Genomic DNA, 17,478 nt, shown 5'->3' with positions numbered 1-17,478 from the left:
GAGCTGCGGGCGGGCCGGGCTCGGCCGGCCTCGCCGCACGGGCCGGGCGGTGGGTCGGGCCCCCCGGGTGCGGGTTTGTAGTTGCAAACGGCAACTTTTGTCCCTTAGATCAACGGGCTGGGACGGGCAGGGCCGTCACTCGCTCGGCAGGGCCCCGGGGCCCCGGTCAGTGAGGGACTGAACGAGCTACAGGTGCGGGGAGCCGTGCGGCATTAACAGCTAGTGCAGCACCCTCCTAAAAATCCTCGTAGGGCTTGTTCTGGGGACCGTGTTGGCTTAGAAACAGAAGGTGCGAATTCTTAAGGCAACCAGGCGAAGTTAGAACAGCTTTCCTGGCTCCCAGGTGGAATTTTATTAGTGCTAAATGAGTATCGAGTAACTCAGACCGCTTCAGTCAACTTTGCTGTTCAGTACCTTTCAAGGAAACGCCGTGATCGTGATGTTACATTCAGTGTAACGTGCGCTGCGTGTGGCCAGACCCTGCAGCTAGGAGGTAATGCAGCTTAGAATCAATTGTTTGTTGATTTACTTACTGCCAGCGTTCTGTGGTGTGGATACATGCCAGTGCATTTAAATGTGACCGGAATTAAGATGCATTTTTTATGAAGCAGTATGAATTTAAGCAGGGAATCATTAAAGAAAAGCATTCTTTGCCGGGTACTGGCATGGTTTGTCTGTTTTGCATGGGAACACTGTGTCCTCCGTGGTTAGGAATGAGGAAGAAAAGTTTGTCCCTACCTGGTATCACTTGAGGCAAACATTTCTGTGTAAAAGTAATAACTCCAGAGACTGACTCTGCTTCCACAGTTCCTGCAGCTCAGACTAACCTTTACTGTTGGAAGGTGCATGGCTAGTGAGTCAGTTGCTGGTTTTGTCCAAAATAACATCCCCTTTTTCTGAAAGTGATGAAAAAGTCAACTTATTTTAAACAAACGGTCTGCTGAAATACTTTGTGTGAGTTTTCTCCAGTTATTCTCCTCCATACTTGGAGGATAAAAAACAAATATGCCCTGCCCTCAGTAGCAACAGGGTATCTGTCTTACATGAAGAGAAGGCTCCAAGGGGACCTCATAGCTAGCTGCTTTCCAGTATCTGAAGGGGGCCTACAGGAAAGCTGGGGAGGGGCTTTTTACAAGGGCTTGTAGTGATAGGACAAGGGGAAATGGATCAGAACTGGAAGAGGGGTGTGGGAAACTGTTCTTTTCTTCCCTACATAAATCTAGACATTAGGAAGAAATTTTTCAGTGTGAGGGTGGTGAGACACTGGAACAAGTTGCCCAGGGAAGTTGTGGAAGCCCCATCCCTGGAAGCCTTTAAGGCCAGGTTGGATGGGTCTCAGAGCAACCTGGTCTGGTGAGAGGTGTCCCTGCCCATGCAGGGGGGTTGGAACTGGATGATCTTGAAGGTCTCTCCCCACCCAAACCATTCTGTGTTTCTATGAAGTGTAGATAAGACAAAATGTTCAGTGGCTGGAGAGCCTGTCGTTTGAAGGTATCGAGGCTCAGCTCTTGGGGCTCCCACCCAGCTGGCACCATATGTGGTGTGGTGCCCTGGGTGTGTTGCAGATGGGGTGTGTATTTGTCAGCGAGCTTGTAGCAAAGTCTGGGCAGTTCTTAGGAAAGTGGTTTCCCAGTGTGTTGAGTGGAAGTACCTTTTGCTGTGCTGGTGCCTTGCTTTGCCCTGCGTGCACTCACCTTGGAACATCATCATTAGTGGATATAATTTGTGTAACAGTTAAATTGAAGTTGGTTTTCGCCCTGACCGTCTGAAATGTAGCCTTACGTTTCAGTACTCCTTGGTTATAGCAGACTAGCTTGATTTTTAAAACCTAAGATACTTTTAACTCAGTCTAACACATCATACTGTCTTAATTCAACTAAAGGTTGTTTGAGGATCGTGATGGGGTTTATTTAAACTAGTTAGATCTATTTAAGAATTAAGTTTGTGTATTTTAGATTTATTACTCTTGTATGTGTTAGTTCCAGTTTTATCTTACAGTTATTCATGGCAGGTATTCATTCTCCTTAAAATTCAACTTTTTCCCTCTAGTCTGTTGGTCAATAGGCTGATGATATTTTGTGATTGAATGTTGCCTTTGCATCAGACTCAGTGATACTTGCTATTGAAGTGTAGCATAAGCAAACATTTTACTGGAATTTATTAACTCATATTTTTAATCTTACATTATTGTTATTTTGTAAAATTTCTTTTACTGGATTTCTTAAAGTGTACTGAAATTCTGACATCCCTTTGGCTAATTATTGTCAAATATCTTACCAACTTTAAATAAAGCAGATACATGGTATACAGAGAAGCTTATAAAACCCTTGTTTTTAATAATAAAATAAAATTTAAAGAGACAGTGTTATCTAGGTAATAAATTCAGCAGGGGTCTTGTTACCATGTCAAACATAAATTTAAAAAAAAAATGTTCTTTGTCCAAGACAAACAGCTGGTATTAGCAACAGTTGATCTGACTTTTCAAATATGCTTGTGCAGCCAGTAGCACTCACAAATTCAGTAGCTTTATTTCTGTGAGGGAGGAATAGTTTACTGGCTTAATTTTAAAAGTAAAGTAATCTAAAAATTGTGGCAGCTAGTAGTCTTGCAAAACTGACGTAACATTGACATATATTTCAATTTTAAATTATTGTATCACAAGATTTTACAGTCTTAAAATATCAGATATTTTGATAAGTTTGAATTGAAAGACTGAAGTGGGACTACAGAAGACTTTCTTCTTTGGTAGTTGTATTTTTAGTATCAATAATGAATCATATTATTAAAACTTGTGCTGAATATCATGAAGCTTGAGATTGAGCTTAAAAGTTGGTCACTGCATGTGCCTTGTCTAACCTGGCATTTCTTTGTCACCAGCAGAGCTCAGTGGGCAATGTTCCCATTAAAGAAACGTTGGACTAGAAACGGAGTAAAACTTGTGTTCTTGAATGCAGGGGTGGCCAAACCTGGAGACATCCAGCTGTGTACCAGATCTTCGTGTGGCTGAGGAACACTGTGTGCCTCAGAGCAGGGGTGGGTGAGAGGAGCTTGCAGATGTGGGGAAAGGGATTCCCTGGGGCTCCTGGGTTCCTGCAGGAGGGAACTGAGGTTTATGTAGTGGATCCTTTGCTGGCCCAGGGCAGCACCAGTTGTGTGACAGGGCAGTGCTGACACTGCTGGCAAACCTGTGTAGCTCAGGCAAGTTGGCATTGTTCAGCTGTAATATCAGGAGGCTGGATGTTTGCATTGTGGTGGTTTCCGCCCTGGCATCAGCTGTCTTGGCCAGGCATGTTACAAGGTTCGATTTGGCAAGCTTGTGAACTTCCACATTGCAAACATTCCAAAATTCCACATTTGCAAATGTTCACCATGTTAACAAGCTCAGCCTGGCATCACTTCTTGAATGGCTTTGTTATTGCATATACAAATAAAGCCTATGAAGTGCAACTACAGCTTCCTGTCCATCTGCAGCATTCTCGCCTCTGGATGGATCCAGTGGATTATGCAAATTTGTTACCACACCTCAGCAAACTCATGAGAAGTTCCACTCGGTTTGTAAATAACTCAGTATTTTTAAATTTGTACCAAGATCCAACAACTGTTATATTTTCCATTATGAAGTAATCTAATATTAGTATAAGTGGTGTGTTGTTTGTATGTGAAATCAATACACTTGTGGCATGCATTTTCATTTTCTCTTTCTTCATATTTTTTTTGTTTCCACTTGACAAAAAATCAGATTTGTGCTGGTTTTAACAAGCCTTGAAGACATGAAAAGTAACTCAAAGGTCATGCTCCCTTCTCTGTAAATGTGATAAAAACCCTTTAGGCAATAAGGCTTAATCATAGAATCCTAGAACGGTTAAGGTTTGGAGGGACCTTCAAGTTATCATCAGGTTCCAACCCCCCTGCTATGAGCAGGGACACCTCACACTAGACCAGACTGCACAAGCCTCATCCAACCTGGCCTTGAACACCTCCAGGGAGGGGCTTCCACAACCTCCCTGGTCAACCTGTTCCAGTGCCTTACTACCCTCCTGGTGAAGAATTTCTCACTGATGTCTAACCTAAATCTCCCTTCTTTTAGTTTAAAACCATAACCCCTTGTCCTATCACTATCTTTTCTGATGAAAAGCCCCTCCCCAGTTTCCCTCTAGGTTCTGGAAGGTACTAAGGTCTCCCTGGAGCCTTCTCATCTCTAGGCTGAACAGCCCTAACTCTCTCAGCCTGTCTTCATAGCAGAGGTGCTCCAGGCCTTTGATCGTCTTCGTGGCCCTTCTCTGGACTTGCTCCAACAGCTCCATGTCTTTCCTGTGCTGAGGGCACCAGAACTGAACACAGTATTCCAGGTGTGGTCTCACCAGAGCAGAGTAGAGGGGCAGAATCACCTCCCTGGCCCTGCTGGCCACACTTCTTTTGATGCAGCCCAGGATGTGTTTGGCTCTCTGGGCTCCAGCACACACTGGTGGCTCATGTCGAGCTTCTCATCAACTACCACCGCCAAGTCCTTCTCCTCAGGACTGTTTTCTAGCCACTCTCCCTTCAGCCTGTATTGGTGTCTGGGGTTGTGCTGACCCAGGACCTGGCACTTAATTTGGTACTTATGCACTTTCCAGTTCTGTCCTGACACAGATGAGTAGGAATAATTCACCATTCAAGATGGGATGTCTTTCCAGGCAATGTAGAAGCTGTGCCTTGAAGGGGCTGTTTATCCAGCCTACTTCTGTTAGAACATTTTTGTAGGAAAGTCCCCTTTTGCAGTGCCTGCTACCATATGCCATTTGACTTGTGGTTTATTTATGACTGCTCTCTATGTATTAGGCAGCATTATCATGATTGGTTAAGAATTCAGAGATATTTCTATGGAATTTGTATTAAATAAGAGGATGGATAATTTTGTTCCTTGCTGAAACACAACTTGTATGTTTGGCCTAAAATTGTGTATGAAATCTACTTAATACAGCATTCAGAAGTGTGGGTTTTTTTCCCTAGTTTGTTTTCTAATTTTTTACCAAAACCCAGCATATTTTCATTACAAAAATGAGCTGAGACTCCTGGTAAATTCAAGTATACCAAAGTTCTTGCCCCATCCAGCTCCCAGACAAACTACTAAGTTACAAATGTCAAAAAGTAAAACATTAAATCCACATCAGTGTAGAGTAAAATGTACTGTTAGCTATAGAGTGCTACTTGTTACAGAGGTGTAACCTTGGGAATGCTGAAGTTGCTTTATGCGGAAGGTTATTAATCAGTGAATGTTAGAATAAGCTTTTCTGCAGGCGTTGTGAAAGGTGGTGCTTGGATGCCTTTATTCATTGTATTTGAAACAATTCAGAGACACTTAGTTCTCTTTTTTTGTGTGTGGGATTTAGAAACACATAACCTATTGTACCAAACCTTGCAAGTAGCTATTTATGTTCCATTTTAGTGACTGCAGTTACTCTCTTAATTTGTTAAACTTCTGTTTAGACATTGGAGGACTTTGTATAAACTGTTGCAAATTATTAACAAATCTTGCACTTCAAAAGAAAATGGAAAATTTCTAGAGAATTTTTAATTTAGCTGCTGTCATGTTTTCTTGGCTGTAATTGTTGAACCTATAGCAATGGTAGGGTATGTGCTGAAGGAAAAGTCCTTAAAATAAACAACAAAAGCTGTTGTAATCTGAAGGAATTTTTAAAAGATACATGGTTAAGTATTGAAATGTTTTAATTAAAGGCAAAATATGATCACTGTGTTCTTATCAAATAGCACCTACTCATCTTGGGGCATAATTTGAGATGACATTCTGCTGTAGTCTGAAATGTTCAGGTTTGAGGAGTTTAGATTTCTAGAGTTTTAAAACTATGTTCTCCTACTTCGGGTGTTAGGCATAATTTTGCATTAATACTTGCAAATAAATCCATCAATAATTACATTATAAGCCTTGGAGAGGGAGTTCTGATATGGTGGATAAAAATATGTAAAATCTGTATGAAAATCCAGTGATGTAACATTTGAGTATCAGCCCTTTGGGTAGGTGACTTTCTGTATAGAAAATTTGATTTGTCTAACAGTCACTTCTGTTAGTTTAGAAAATAAAAAGTCACCCCTTCAGCTCTACTTAGTTGTGAGACAATTCTTCAATTGCTTTCTTTCTTTTCTTTTGGGGGGAGTGTGGGTGTAAGCTTGTTTTAGGAAAGATATTTCAGGAAGTGACATTTTGTAGCTGGCATAAACTTCATTGGCTTGGAAGAGAACCAAATATCTCCTAGCATGTTTCAAAAATTTGTTAAGTATCAAGAGCATTAAAATACATAAACAATGTTTTACAGAGTCGAGAGAACATCACAGTGTAGTACAGTGAGGCTGACAAGTTATATAAAAACAGTCAACTCTGGAGTATATGATTGTCTAGATAGTCAAACATAATTAAGCATGATAAATACTTCTGAAATGTAGTTCTGACTGCTGGCAGAATGCAGTATTCCTTAGGGCTAATGAGTTTGGCAGCTTTTTGTTGTCTTACAAGTAGGGATGACATTGTTTTGCTGCATAAATTTTAAAATAAATAAAAACCATCCATAACGAGAAGATAGAAATTTGTTGAAAGGTGTTTCTTTTTCGGACATAATGTAAAGCTCAGCCTTTGTGTATGGTAGGAGAATTAAAGGTTTAGAAATCTGGTAGGTTAACATTAATTTGTACTGTTTTCTAGTGCCCAAGATGTATGCAGTGTGATACAAAATTCGACTTCATAACTAGAAAGGTAAGAGAAATAATTAAATGTAAAGCATTAACTGTTACAAAATACTAATACAGACTTATTTTGATTACAATGTAGAAGATACCAGTAGAATAGCATGCAAAGTCTGATACAGCTTAAAGTACTTTTCTTTTTATTCTGCCTTTTCTGAGTAGAGATCTTTTTGCTTTAATTTTAATTCTGTTTATTTGAAATTCATCTTGTTGCTCAGTGTGTAGGATGTAGTTATGTTTTTTCCAAATTACTGGGTACCCGCAGGATTTACATTCAAAGGAAGAGTGAGAGGAACTTGTGCCAGAGTTTGCTGGTAACAGCAGTACTGACATAGAAACCAAATCAACTAATTCAGTTTGGTTTTGGGAGATAAAATTAGTTGGGGAAATGTCAGCAAAAATGTTGTTAGGAGTCACAAATTTTCATCTTATGTTAACAAACTGTATTGTTAAAATGCAGAGATTCTCTTTCTGTTCTAAAAATAAAACAGGATTTATCTCAGGTTTGGGAAAGGGAATTTGTGATTAAAGTAGAAAGTATAAATCACCTTGATTGCTGTGAGCCGTAAGTAGGCTCCCTATGTGAAAAGAGAGCACAGACATTAGAGTTAAATGATGTTCATTGCATGAAAGTAAGGAGGTGGTTGTAGTGCTGGTGTACAGATTGCTGCTGTTGGAGAACATTCTGCTGATACTGGGGTTTCTGCATGGAGATGGAAAGCAGCCTCCCAAAAAAGGCCAGCAATGATTTTTAGCAGGGAATCTCATTCCTCTCTGTAACTGTATTTACAGTCTCTTAGCATGGTGAAGGTGAAGAAGGGTGTGAAAGAGTGAGTTGTGGTGCATTGACATAGTCAATGGTTTTGTAATTTATTGTTTGGAAGGAGAGGAAAGGAGGAATTGTAAACCAGACATACTAACATGTTATACCAGATAAGTAAGTTTTCAGGAGGCCTGAGGAGCATTAGGGTGTTAGTCAGTTATCCTAGTGCTTTTAAATCATGGAGTGTACTTTCTCCTAGTTCTTATTTTTCCTTCTAGTTGGATGGGTTAGGAGTATGGTTGTTGGTTGGTTAGAGCATTTTGATTGAGGGTCCCAATTCTTTATGCTGATGCATTTTACTTGTGTTAGCATCAGGAATGCAGGTAGCTCTGGGAAATAGGTACTCCAGAGAAATTTTCATAATATTTGGCAGGAAAGACTTAACACTGACCAAAACTGCAGTGTATCAGTTGCTTGTATCAAACTCTTCAAACTTGCTTTTGAGCCACAAATCAGTTCCTGCTTGCCTGGGAGGAATACTTGTTCTGACACGAGAACTTGCGTCAGGGAGACCTGCTGGGACTGTCACACCCCAGCAGTGATTTGGAGCAGAAGCCACTTGTTGCAGAGTTAGTCGTTGTGGAACACATTGAATACCAGCTCTGATTTTGCAACTTCATTGGATTTATACTGCATTGCCTGATACTGCTGGTGGAGAACTAGCTTTAGGTTTTACGTTTCCGTGGGCAAAATTTGAGAATAGATTCTAAGGGAGAATAGGATCTCCAGTTGAAGTTTCCTGACATCTTTGCTTGGGTGTGGGAAGGAATCTAGAATCTAGGAATCTCTTGCAATTTTATTAACAGTAAGGTGGAGGTTTTACTGGGTACTGGAGAAGCCCTTTCAGTGTTTCTCTGGTCTGCTTTAGCAGTGTGTTTAGAGAGTGCCAACAAAGGCCTGTCATGCTGCTGTTTATGCTACTCTCAGTCCTTTGTGTTCAGTCCTCAGAGATTTCTTCATACCCCTCTAGAGCAGTTACATTTCCTTTACCTGTCCCTTGACTTACATGTTTTACACCTAAGAAACGGTTCTGTTTCCTGGGGAGGAAGAGATTTAATGTAGTTACTTTATCCAATTATTCCCTAATAGTTTCCTGTGCAAATAAATAAACAAGATGTTCTCTCCTGCTCAGCATCACTGCCGGAGATGTGGAAAGTGCTTCTGTGACAAGTGCTGCAGTAAAAAAGTGCCTCTGCCTCGCATGTGCTTTGTGGACCCCGTGCGCCAGTGTGCTGAGTGTGCTCTCATCTCTCAGAAAGAAACAGAGTTCTATGACAAACAGCTTAAAGTGCTCATGAATGGTAAGGACTGAATGCATAGATATGCTGGTTTGATCTTATTTTGTCAAATGCTGTGGTAAACAAAGACAGCAGGAGTAATGCCTTCTGTGAAACGAGCTGCAGTTTTGTCTCCTTTAAATACTTCTTGTTGCCATGCTTCCCATTTTCCAGTTAATAATTCTGTGTTATCCATTTATTTAGAGAGAATTTTACACTTCTAACTTAGTGTTGACAAAGAATGATTTAATTAAAGACAAAGGAATTTCTAATGCCTCTGAGAACAGATGTGTGCAGTTGGCATTCTTAAAATAATACGTCTTTAAGCCAGATTCCTGTTACATTAAATAAGGATGAAAAGTACTTCACAATAGAGAATATTTTAATATTTTCTCACAAAAGACCATGCTTGTTTCAAGCTTCAGTTGTGAGCTTTGATCTCATCAATGGCCTACAGCTATGGCTGATGGCAGATCATCCTGAGTGGTCAATTTTGCATAGCATTAAAACTACATGCAACACAGTAATCCATGTTCCAGTTACATTAAGAAAGCTAAGTCTTCAGTTTTTGAAATATTCTGTGATTGTTCAGTGCCTTTTGGTGGGCTCTCAAATCTCAGGATGGTGCCAATGTGTGTAGTCACTAAGCTAAACCTTATGTCTGACTAGCATGAATGTTCCTAGGGAGATTCTAGGTTCCAAAAGGAGCATATTCATCTATGTGACACACAAATCACTCTTCATGAAGGTGTAGAGGAGGTTTTAAATAATGTATTTTAAACTGAAGACTTTTTTTAAAATAAAACTTGTCCTGCTTGCTTTCATATGATGCAGTTAAAGTCTGAAGATGTTCCTGACTTACTGTAGAGCCACAGATCTCAGTCCGAGAGGTGATGGTTGTAGTGGCCTCTTTCTGGCTGCAGCAGCAGCCTTGGGGTCCATGCTGAGAGCTTGGTAAGGCTGTGTAAAATTGTGAAATAGATAGCGAGGTGAAGCTCTATTGAGGCTGCATGGTTCAGATTATGGAGATGGGTTGCAGACCATTTGGCAGGGCTCTGTGTTGTTGTTTTTTTCATTTCCCAGACCAACAGTATCTGGATTAGGTAATAACAGGGAGCGTGAGGCATGGAGGAAGTGAAGTGGTTAGGCAAGTAGTCTGCTTTATTTTAAGTTATGAATCACTTCGCTAATATAGCCTACAATGACTTTCTGAAGTCAAAAGGAGCTGTTTTGCACAGAAAGAACATTAAGGCTGAAGTTCATTGACCTCAAACTAAGCCAGAGCTAGCCTTCAGTAATGAAAAAGAGGTGTCTTCACTGTTTATTAAACATAGACCTGGAGGTCACATCCTGCTGTTAGGTTCTTCTGCCAGATTTTTTTGGCTGAAACAATAGTTTGCATTATTGCAATAAAGTAGAGTCTTCAATTACTTGTTTTTGCCATCTCCAAACCTGCTCTAATTTTAAGATTCATCTTAAGCTATCATCAGTATTTCTGCAACATATGGGAGAAATTACATAGTAATTGTGAAAGGTCCTATGATTCAGAACAAGATAATTAAATAGCAGCTTTATATCCTTGAATGTTCTGTTGATATTAATCAGTTTCACATGTCTATTAGTCTGTAATTCACCCCATTCAGTGTGTTAGGTGCAGTGAGTAAAACTTAGTTACCCCTTTTTGATACTTGAATTTTCCATCTTAAACTCTGCTTTTGAATACTAAAACATTTCTTTTCAGGTGCTACATTCTTTGTAACTCTGGGAACATCTGATAAATCTGAGCTCATGGTTTGTCGACTTTCCAACAATCAGAGGTGAGAAGGATTGATAGAAATTGCACTTGCAAAATATATTCTTGTTGCACTTACAGCTGTATTATTATCTAATAACAGCTGTATTATTTTTTCTAGAAGAGTAAAGTGCTGTGAGGATATTGTCAGAGAAATCTGACAGAAAGGATAGGTAGAGCATTACTAGAGTAAATTTGTTTGAATTTACAAGCAGTGTGCTTTGGAAAGGTGGAGCTCTGATTTTTGCCAGCTCATAGGAGGATCATAGGAAGGAGAGGGGGAGGCAGGGAAAAATCTGTAGCCACTGAAGAAAACTCCTTTTGGAATGATTCTGTCAGTGCACCACATTGTTTAATATTGTATCCAAATCATGACTTTGGTCATCCCTATAAACTGATTGGCTGGAACACTTCCAGCTCTGTTCTGTTCTTCCTCCAGAACTTCAAAGGAATGCCTCTAGTATTTTGAAAGGGTTTCCTGGCACACTGAACTATAGGCTTTGTGGTGTTTTTTTTTCTTTAAGTGAAGAACTTCAAAGAAAAGGCATTTTCCCTGCTTGATTTCTCTCCCTCCCCACCCAAAGAACATATAAACAGCCAGTCACCAAGACTTATGTTTATTTTTTCCTTTGATTTGGATTTGTTACTGTAGTGTTTTATTTTTTTTTTAAAGTTTTTATTGTGTTACGTAGATACCTGGTTTTGGATGGAGACAGCCACTATGAAATTGAAATTATACAGATTTCAACTGTTCAGATACTTACAGAGGGATTTACTCCTGGAGGTAATTTTTTCATTGAATACAAGTGAACTATGAAGAAAAAATGTATGAAGTTGTAATTATTGTTCAAGCCAGTGCATTGTTGGGTTATTGGTGACTTAGGAGTAACTGTGTTAGTTACATCTGCTCTCAGGATAGAGTGCAGTGTGTGGAGCCCTGTCCATGTGGCTACCAGGATTTTGGGGAAAACCTAAGAATTGAGAAGTTGCCTTACAGCTCTGATATGGGAGAGCTTCTTGATAAACCTGAGTGAAGGTGGTCATTGTTGGTTTGATCCTTTCTCTTTGCTAAATATAAACTTCTGTTGATTCAAAAGCTTATAGGAGGGTAGCTTCTATTTCAGAATCCAGCTGAGATTTCTCTTCTGTTTTTCCAAATAATTGCAAGGAGAGTGACAGAGAAACTGGGGTGAGGGGTAAATAATTAAGCTATGCTTTCTTAATTTCATACAAGATGAAGGGGTGGCCAAATGAAACTGGTAATATCTGAATCAGAGGGCAGCTACTTACTGCCTCATCTCTTACCAGATTTTAGAATATTTCAGGATGAACTTGAATATGATTTCACTGAAATGGAAACAAACAAGGTCAGGATTTTTAATAATTGTTCTCTAGCAACACCTCTGTCACTGCTGGAATTTTCTAATTGGACAGCCAGTCTGTGCAATATTCAGTCAGTACAGCATGTTAACTTTAATAAACTTACTTGGTATTCAGATCAACCACATGTGTTGCTGAGTTACTTAATGCTCCTGTAATTCTTTGTTCACTGCTCTCTGACTGCTTTATCTTTTCGCTTGCCTGCCTTCCTTCGTGATGTAGAAAAAGATATTCACACTTACACCAGCCTTCTGGAGAGCGAGCATATTACTGAAGGTATCACCAGGTCCTTTGAGCATGACACACCGAAGCATGTTGTCATGGTCCCCCTCCCATCTGTCTTCCCCTGCAGTGCTAGTTTTTCTGCTTGATCCAAAGCTGTTAGGACAAGTGCTGTTCAAATCTGACATGTATCTCTTCATTTACATCTGTCTGTGTAATAAACTGAGAATTAATGTTTTCTAACTTTTTGGAGAACTAAAAACATTCAAGGTCTTCTTTAGACCAGGTGTGCTACTGTCCCTGCTGGAAGAGAGAAGGGAAGATGAGAACTCTTATCTTTATTGGCACACAGTATTACAAATCATCTCCTTCAGCAAAGGTGTGCTGAATTGTCTACCAGAAATTCATGTATTTTTGTGTACTGTCCAGTAGAGCTTTGCACTGAATAAATAATTAGTGGGTTGCTCTCACACATCTTAAAAAATACAACCTCTTGTTGTGTAAAGTGTGTTCTGCCTGACTCAGTAGCGTCCTGGGATGCCAGACCTAGGCAAACTGTTCAAGGCTGTAGGTGTTTGATTTCCACTGGTTTATCTTTAAGTAGTCCCTTAATCTGTTAGTTTGACCAGGTGGCTGCAGGGGAGTGAGGGATGATGTTGGATTTCAGTTTATCCTACAGGAACAGCAAATGGCTACTTTTAGAAATGCTGCTTGTTGGGCTTTTGACCAGGTTCCAGGTTCTTTGGTGGATTTGTCTTTGGCTTTTTGATGATTGCAGCAATGGCCTCCAGGAGCCCTCTCGTAACAAGAGCTTTGCAGTGTCGTTCTGCATCCAGTGGTGCTGTTCGTGAGGCTTGGCTTGTGCTCTTCAGGAAACTCTGCCAATCAAGGGTGGCATTCTGAACAAAGCTTATGTTTCATTTCTGTATTTTTGGTTTATCTCAATCTCTGTGCAGCTAGAGAGATACAAACATCTTGCTATCACGCCGGTGTCTGAGCAAAGTCTTTTGCCGCAGATTTCCTTCAGGAAGTAAATGACGTTGCCAGTTGTTGCCTAGTCTTGCGTAAGCATCTTTCTCAACCTTTGCCAAGTAGGAGGGACTTCTGGCTGCTGTGCCAGACTGTGTCAAGCAGAGATCCCTCTTGGAGATCAGTCTAACTGGACACCAGTAATTCAGGTTACAGACTGCAGGCTACAGCACAAAACTATGGCATCTACTTAAGTCACGGTAACATTAAAACATGAGGGTATTCTCAGCATGTGTAGCTGGTGGCTTGACCTGGTGGTTTATACAGGTTCTGCCTCAGTGATTGCCAGAGAATAAACAGTATTGAGTCTGTACATGCTTTGCCTGGCATTAGCCCCCGGGGTCACTGCTAGTGCACCTGCAGTTGCTAGTGATTCGAATCAAGTGGTGAGGTTGTTTTCTTCAAACCTGCTTATTAGAACTTGTGTTACTTAGTAAAACCTGTTGCTGTTCAAGATTCTTCTGCTTTTTTTCCAGGAGGTAATACTCGTGCCATAGGTATGACTCTGCAGTATAAGGTGCCAGGATCAGAGGAGCTAACGCAGATGAAATTTACAGCCTGTGAAGATTTCAGCTGTAACAAGAAGCTGTCAGCAAGCTGGCTGGCAGCCATGCATAAGGTGAGCACAGGAGGCTGCACTTGGGAAATCTGAGAAAAAAACCCTCCAAGTTGGGTGCTTAGTAGCTGTCAAGAGAGTATGCAGCCTTAGGAGCCTCTTATTTTTTACATAAGGATTTTAGGGCCTTGTTGCATAAGAAAACAGAGGCTGTGGGTGGTTGTTATGAACATGACTATAGTGTTATGCTCGGATACCTGGAGAAGATAAGCACTGCAAATGTTTTCCCAAGATCTTATGTATGTCGTTAGGTGTAAAGAAGGTAGGAATTAGACTGTCAAGTTCCTTAGGTTTTTCTTACTCACTGCAGGATGTGCATTATGAAATAGTCTCTTGAATCTAAACTCAGGTAATTGTTTTCACTGCTTTATGAAGGTTCAGAGAAGTTGTTGATGTTTGAGAACTGGAGTGGAGACAGGGCCCTGTGGAAGACTGTTTCATCTTTTGCTGTTAGGCACTGAATGGCTAATGAAACTGAAGTTTATTATTTCGTAAGTCACAGTTACGGGAGACAAAACCCAAAACCACTCCAACTAGTTCTGGAAATTTCTTCATCTGACTGATAATTAGAACTGTAATTTACAAGCTGTCTGCAAATGCAGGTGTGCGGCTGTTTGCTTCTTTACCAGCATTAAGCTTACCAGCCCCCCCTAACCCCAGCATCTGTGTTCAGCACAGCACACTCAGACTCTGTGTTGCCCTGTGAGTATCATTCAGCATTTCCTTAAATCTGTTCTCACTCATCTTACACAGGGAATGCAGCTGCTACAAATATTATGAGAACCAGTATTCTATGGATAAGCTGAACAGCCTCCCACACTGGTTTTGTCTCCTTTGACAAGAGTTTTGAGTAACTGATCAGTGAGACTTTCCGTGGTCCTAGTTAACAGCATGTGAAAACGACTTGATGGTAGAGAATGCACCTTTGTTCCCAGCACAGGGGGTTGCTTGATCCTGTAGTTTGAGACAAGTGGAACATCTCACCAAAACTTTGCAAGGGGGAAGCAGAAGGAGCTAGGAGAAATATAGAACAGAATAACACTGTTTACTGTATATGTTTAGAAGGGTTACTGAAATCTCAGAAATACTACTTCTGACTTTTTCCTTAGAGTAACTAAATAGCAGAGGAAGAACTTTAAACCTTGGGTTTAAAGGAAATTTTTGGAGGGGTAGGATGGAGATGAGGTGGCTGCAAGTGAAACGAGTTAATAAAGTGACATTTGTCTTCACGTCAGGCAACAAAACTTCTGTACGAGTCCCGGGACCAGTGAGAACAGCACTCTTGGCCACTTGAAGGAAGGAAGACACCAGCCCCCATGGACCTGCCTCTCACTCTTTGCTAATTCGACAGCTGGTAACATTTGCTGTTCCTGACCTTTCTCATTCCAGTGCAGTTCATTGTGTAAGAACTGGCAAATGCAATGTGAGTATTTTCTGAACCATGAGTATTCACTATAGTGTGCAATATGTATACAATTAATGCTTTAAACAGCCTCACCTTTTAAGACTTTGTATATTTTGTTAAAGCCTTTATTGGCACTTAATATGAAAGTGACCTGCACTACAGCTAATGTACAGCACAACTTTTTTAGTAACAATTATATATACTGTTTGCTGAAAAAGCAAACAAATGTGTATGTCTCTTCTGCAGAGAATAGCTTTTGGGTATAGATCTCAGGTTTCTCCCTCTATCCAAATGTTTTAAATCAATGTATAATAAAAATATCTGCCTTAGATATGATTTTATAGGAGTCACTTGGATTTTTTTAAACATTTCATTTTTAACATCAGAAGATTTCAACAAATATCACCAAATTTGACTTAATATGGACATGATCATGAAACCTTCCCTCTGTAATAAATAAGCTTCCAGAATAATTCTTAGTTTTGTATTTTCTTTTTGGTAAGTAGCTTTTGTTAATCTAACTGTAATGCTCTCTGAAATTATATACCATTTAATGTACAAATATGAATAAATTAATTCACTTATTTAAAAAAAAGAGGTGATACTTAATTTCACAATATGTAATGTCTTTAATGATGGATACTCTATGGTCTCTAAAGTCTGAAACATTGGGTTTCTTATAAACAGCACCCTAATTTTAGTTAAGTGTTGATAATTTGTTCAACTATTGGGATGAATCCTCTGGCTGGACATGTTGAGCCAAGAGTCTTTGTGCCTTCTCTTTTTCTCCACTGGTAACAATTGAGTGAAGGAGCACAGGAAGCTCAGCTGCCAGCTTGTGTGTAAAGCACCCTGGAGAGCATTTCCAGGCAAGTATTAATTTGTCACAGCTGGAATACCAAAGAACTGGCCTAAGGAGGTTCCAGAATTGTTTGGCAAATCATTTTCTGTGTGGCTGGCAAAACAAGGAGGAAACCTGAGTTAACAGAACACAGCAAGCTAGAAATACTTTTTTTTTTTTTTTTGTAGACTGTGACCAAAGGCACATCTTCTGTTGCTGCCTATATAAGAATACTGGAGAATGCAGCCATGCCTTAGCAGTACTTTATTGTGCACATTTACATGTTCTCTGAATTAGTGTATCATAGGCTCTTGAAATCATCACATTCATGTAGCAAATTCTTCAACAATAATACCCTTTCACTTTTCACCACAATATATACAGTTTAATGCTAGCCTGTGGTAAAAGCAAGTTACAGCACTGCAGAAATGGATATATAAATTATACACAGAACTTGTACATGAAGAATTAATCAAATTGCATACTGTTAAATGGGAGAAAATTACAAGAAATATGGCTAAAACTTATAATGGGAAATTCAAAATATACTTTTGCTATATAAAATCATGTACAATTAAAATTCCAGTGAAGTGCTTTTTTTTTTTTCCTTTTTCTTGAAACTACAATCTAGTGGAATAGGTTATTGCATAACTTGCCTTGGCAACAGATGTAGGTTGCCAAGAACCACAGAAACTGTCCTCAAATAAGCTATTGCCTTTCTTAAATCCTTCTCTAGACCTTGTTTCTTTCTTCTCCTTGACTCAGCATCTACACAACCCTCTTTCTACTTCTATCCAGTCCTTCATGTTTTCTTCTAGACTGACTCAGGCAAACTTCAGATTACACAGTGTACCCTTCACCAGACTCTTACCCTTCTCAACTATTGCACTTTCATCCATGCAGACATACAAATCCCTTAAGCTGCTGCAAGTTCAGTACTGACTGTTTTGTCCAGGAGGGACGAGCTCAGGTGGTTAGTAGGGGAACCTTTACATTAGTAGAGGTAATACTGGTGCTGTGGGCTGAATAAGAAAATAAAACACCAAGTGAATTATCATGTAGGGGTTTTGAGAAGTGTAAAAACACTGTTGTTTTTTTGTTAGTTCTCTAGCTTGATTCTAAATGCAAATAATACTAGAAGCTAGACTATGTAAAGCTTTTGTTGGGGTTGTCTAGACTAGGATTTAAGTGTAGAGCATGTTACCCCTTTAAATCCTAGCCTTCATAAAGCTTTGGTGCATGTTAACAGGTGAAGTTCTTGTGTCCTAGAAACCAAAGAGTTGATGAGTAATGAGAACTCAACATTCACTGGTATCAAACTAAATACCCAAAATCCTGACATGGGACAGTTACTG

At 39.9% G+C, this 17,478-nt stretch overlaps 1 protein-coding gene across 1 annotated transcript in view; it reads left to right on the top strand.

Annotated features, from left to right (window-relative positions):
• ZFYVE21 (zinc finger, FYVE domain containing 21) overlaps positions 1 to 15,877 on the top strand; it is a 17,114-nt gene extending 1,237 nt beyond the window's left edge. The window contains exons 2-9 of the mRNA XM_010008165.1: positions 109 to 192; positions 6,698 to 6,748; positions 8,694 to 8,862; positions 10,580 to 10,655; positions 11,323 to 11,414; positions 12,233 to 12,286; positions 13,738 to 13,880; positions 15,113 to 15,877. Coding sequence (XP_010006467.1) covers positions 109 to 192; positions 6,698 to 6,748; positions 8,694 to 8,862; positions 10,580 to 10,655; positions 11,323 to 11,414; positions 12,233 to 12,286; positions 13,738 to 13,880; positions 15,113 to 15,148 — 705 coding nt within the window. The 3' untranslated portion in view covers positions 15,149 to 15,877. The remainder of the gene's footprint in view (positions 1 to 108; positions 193 to 6,697; positions 6,749 to 8,693; positions 8,863 to 10,579; positions 10,656 to 11,322; positions 11,415 to 12,232; positions 12,287 to 13,737; positions 13,881 to 15,112) is intronic.
• Positions 15,878 to 17,478: the final 1,601 nt, after the last annotated feature.

This window comes from Chaetura pelagica, unplaced genomic scaffold (genome assembly GCF_000747805.2).
Source record: "Chaetura pelagica isolate M959 unplaced genomic scaffold, ChaPel_1.0 scaffold242, whole genome shotgun sequence".
Classification (NCBI taxonomy): domain Eukaryota; kingdom Metazoa; phylum Chordata; class Aves; order Apodiformes; family Apodidae; genus Chaetura; species Chaetura pelagica.
The sequence above is the reverse complement of the archived record's forward strand: the minus strand, read 5'-3'. Positions and strand labels throughout refer to the sequence as shown.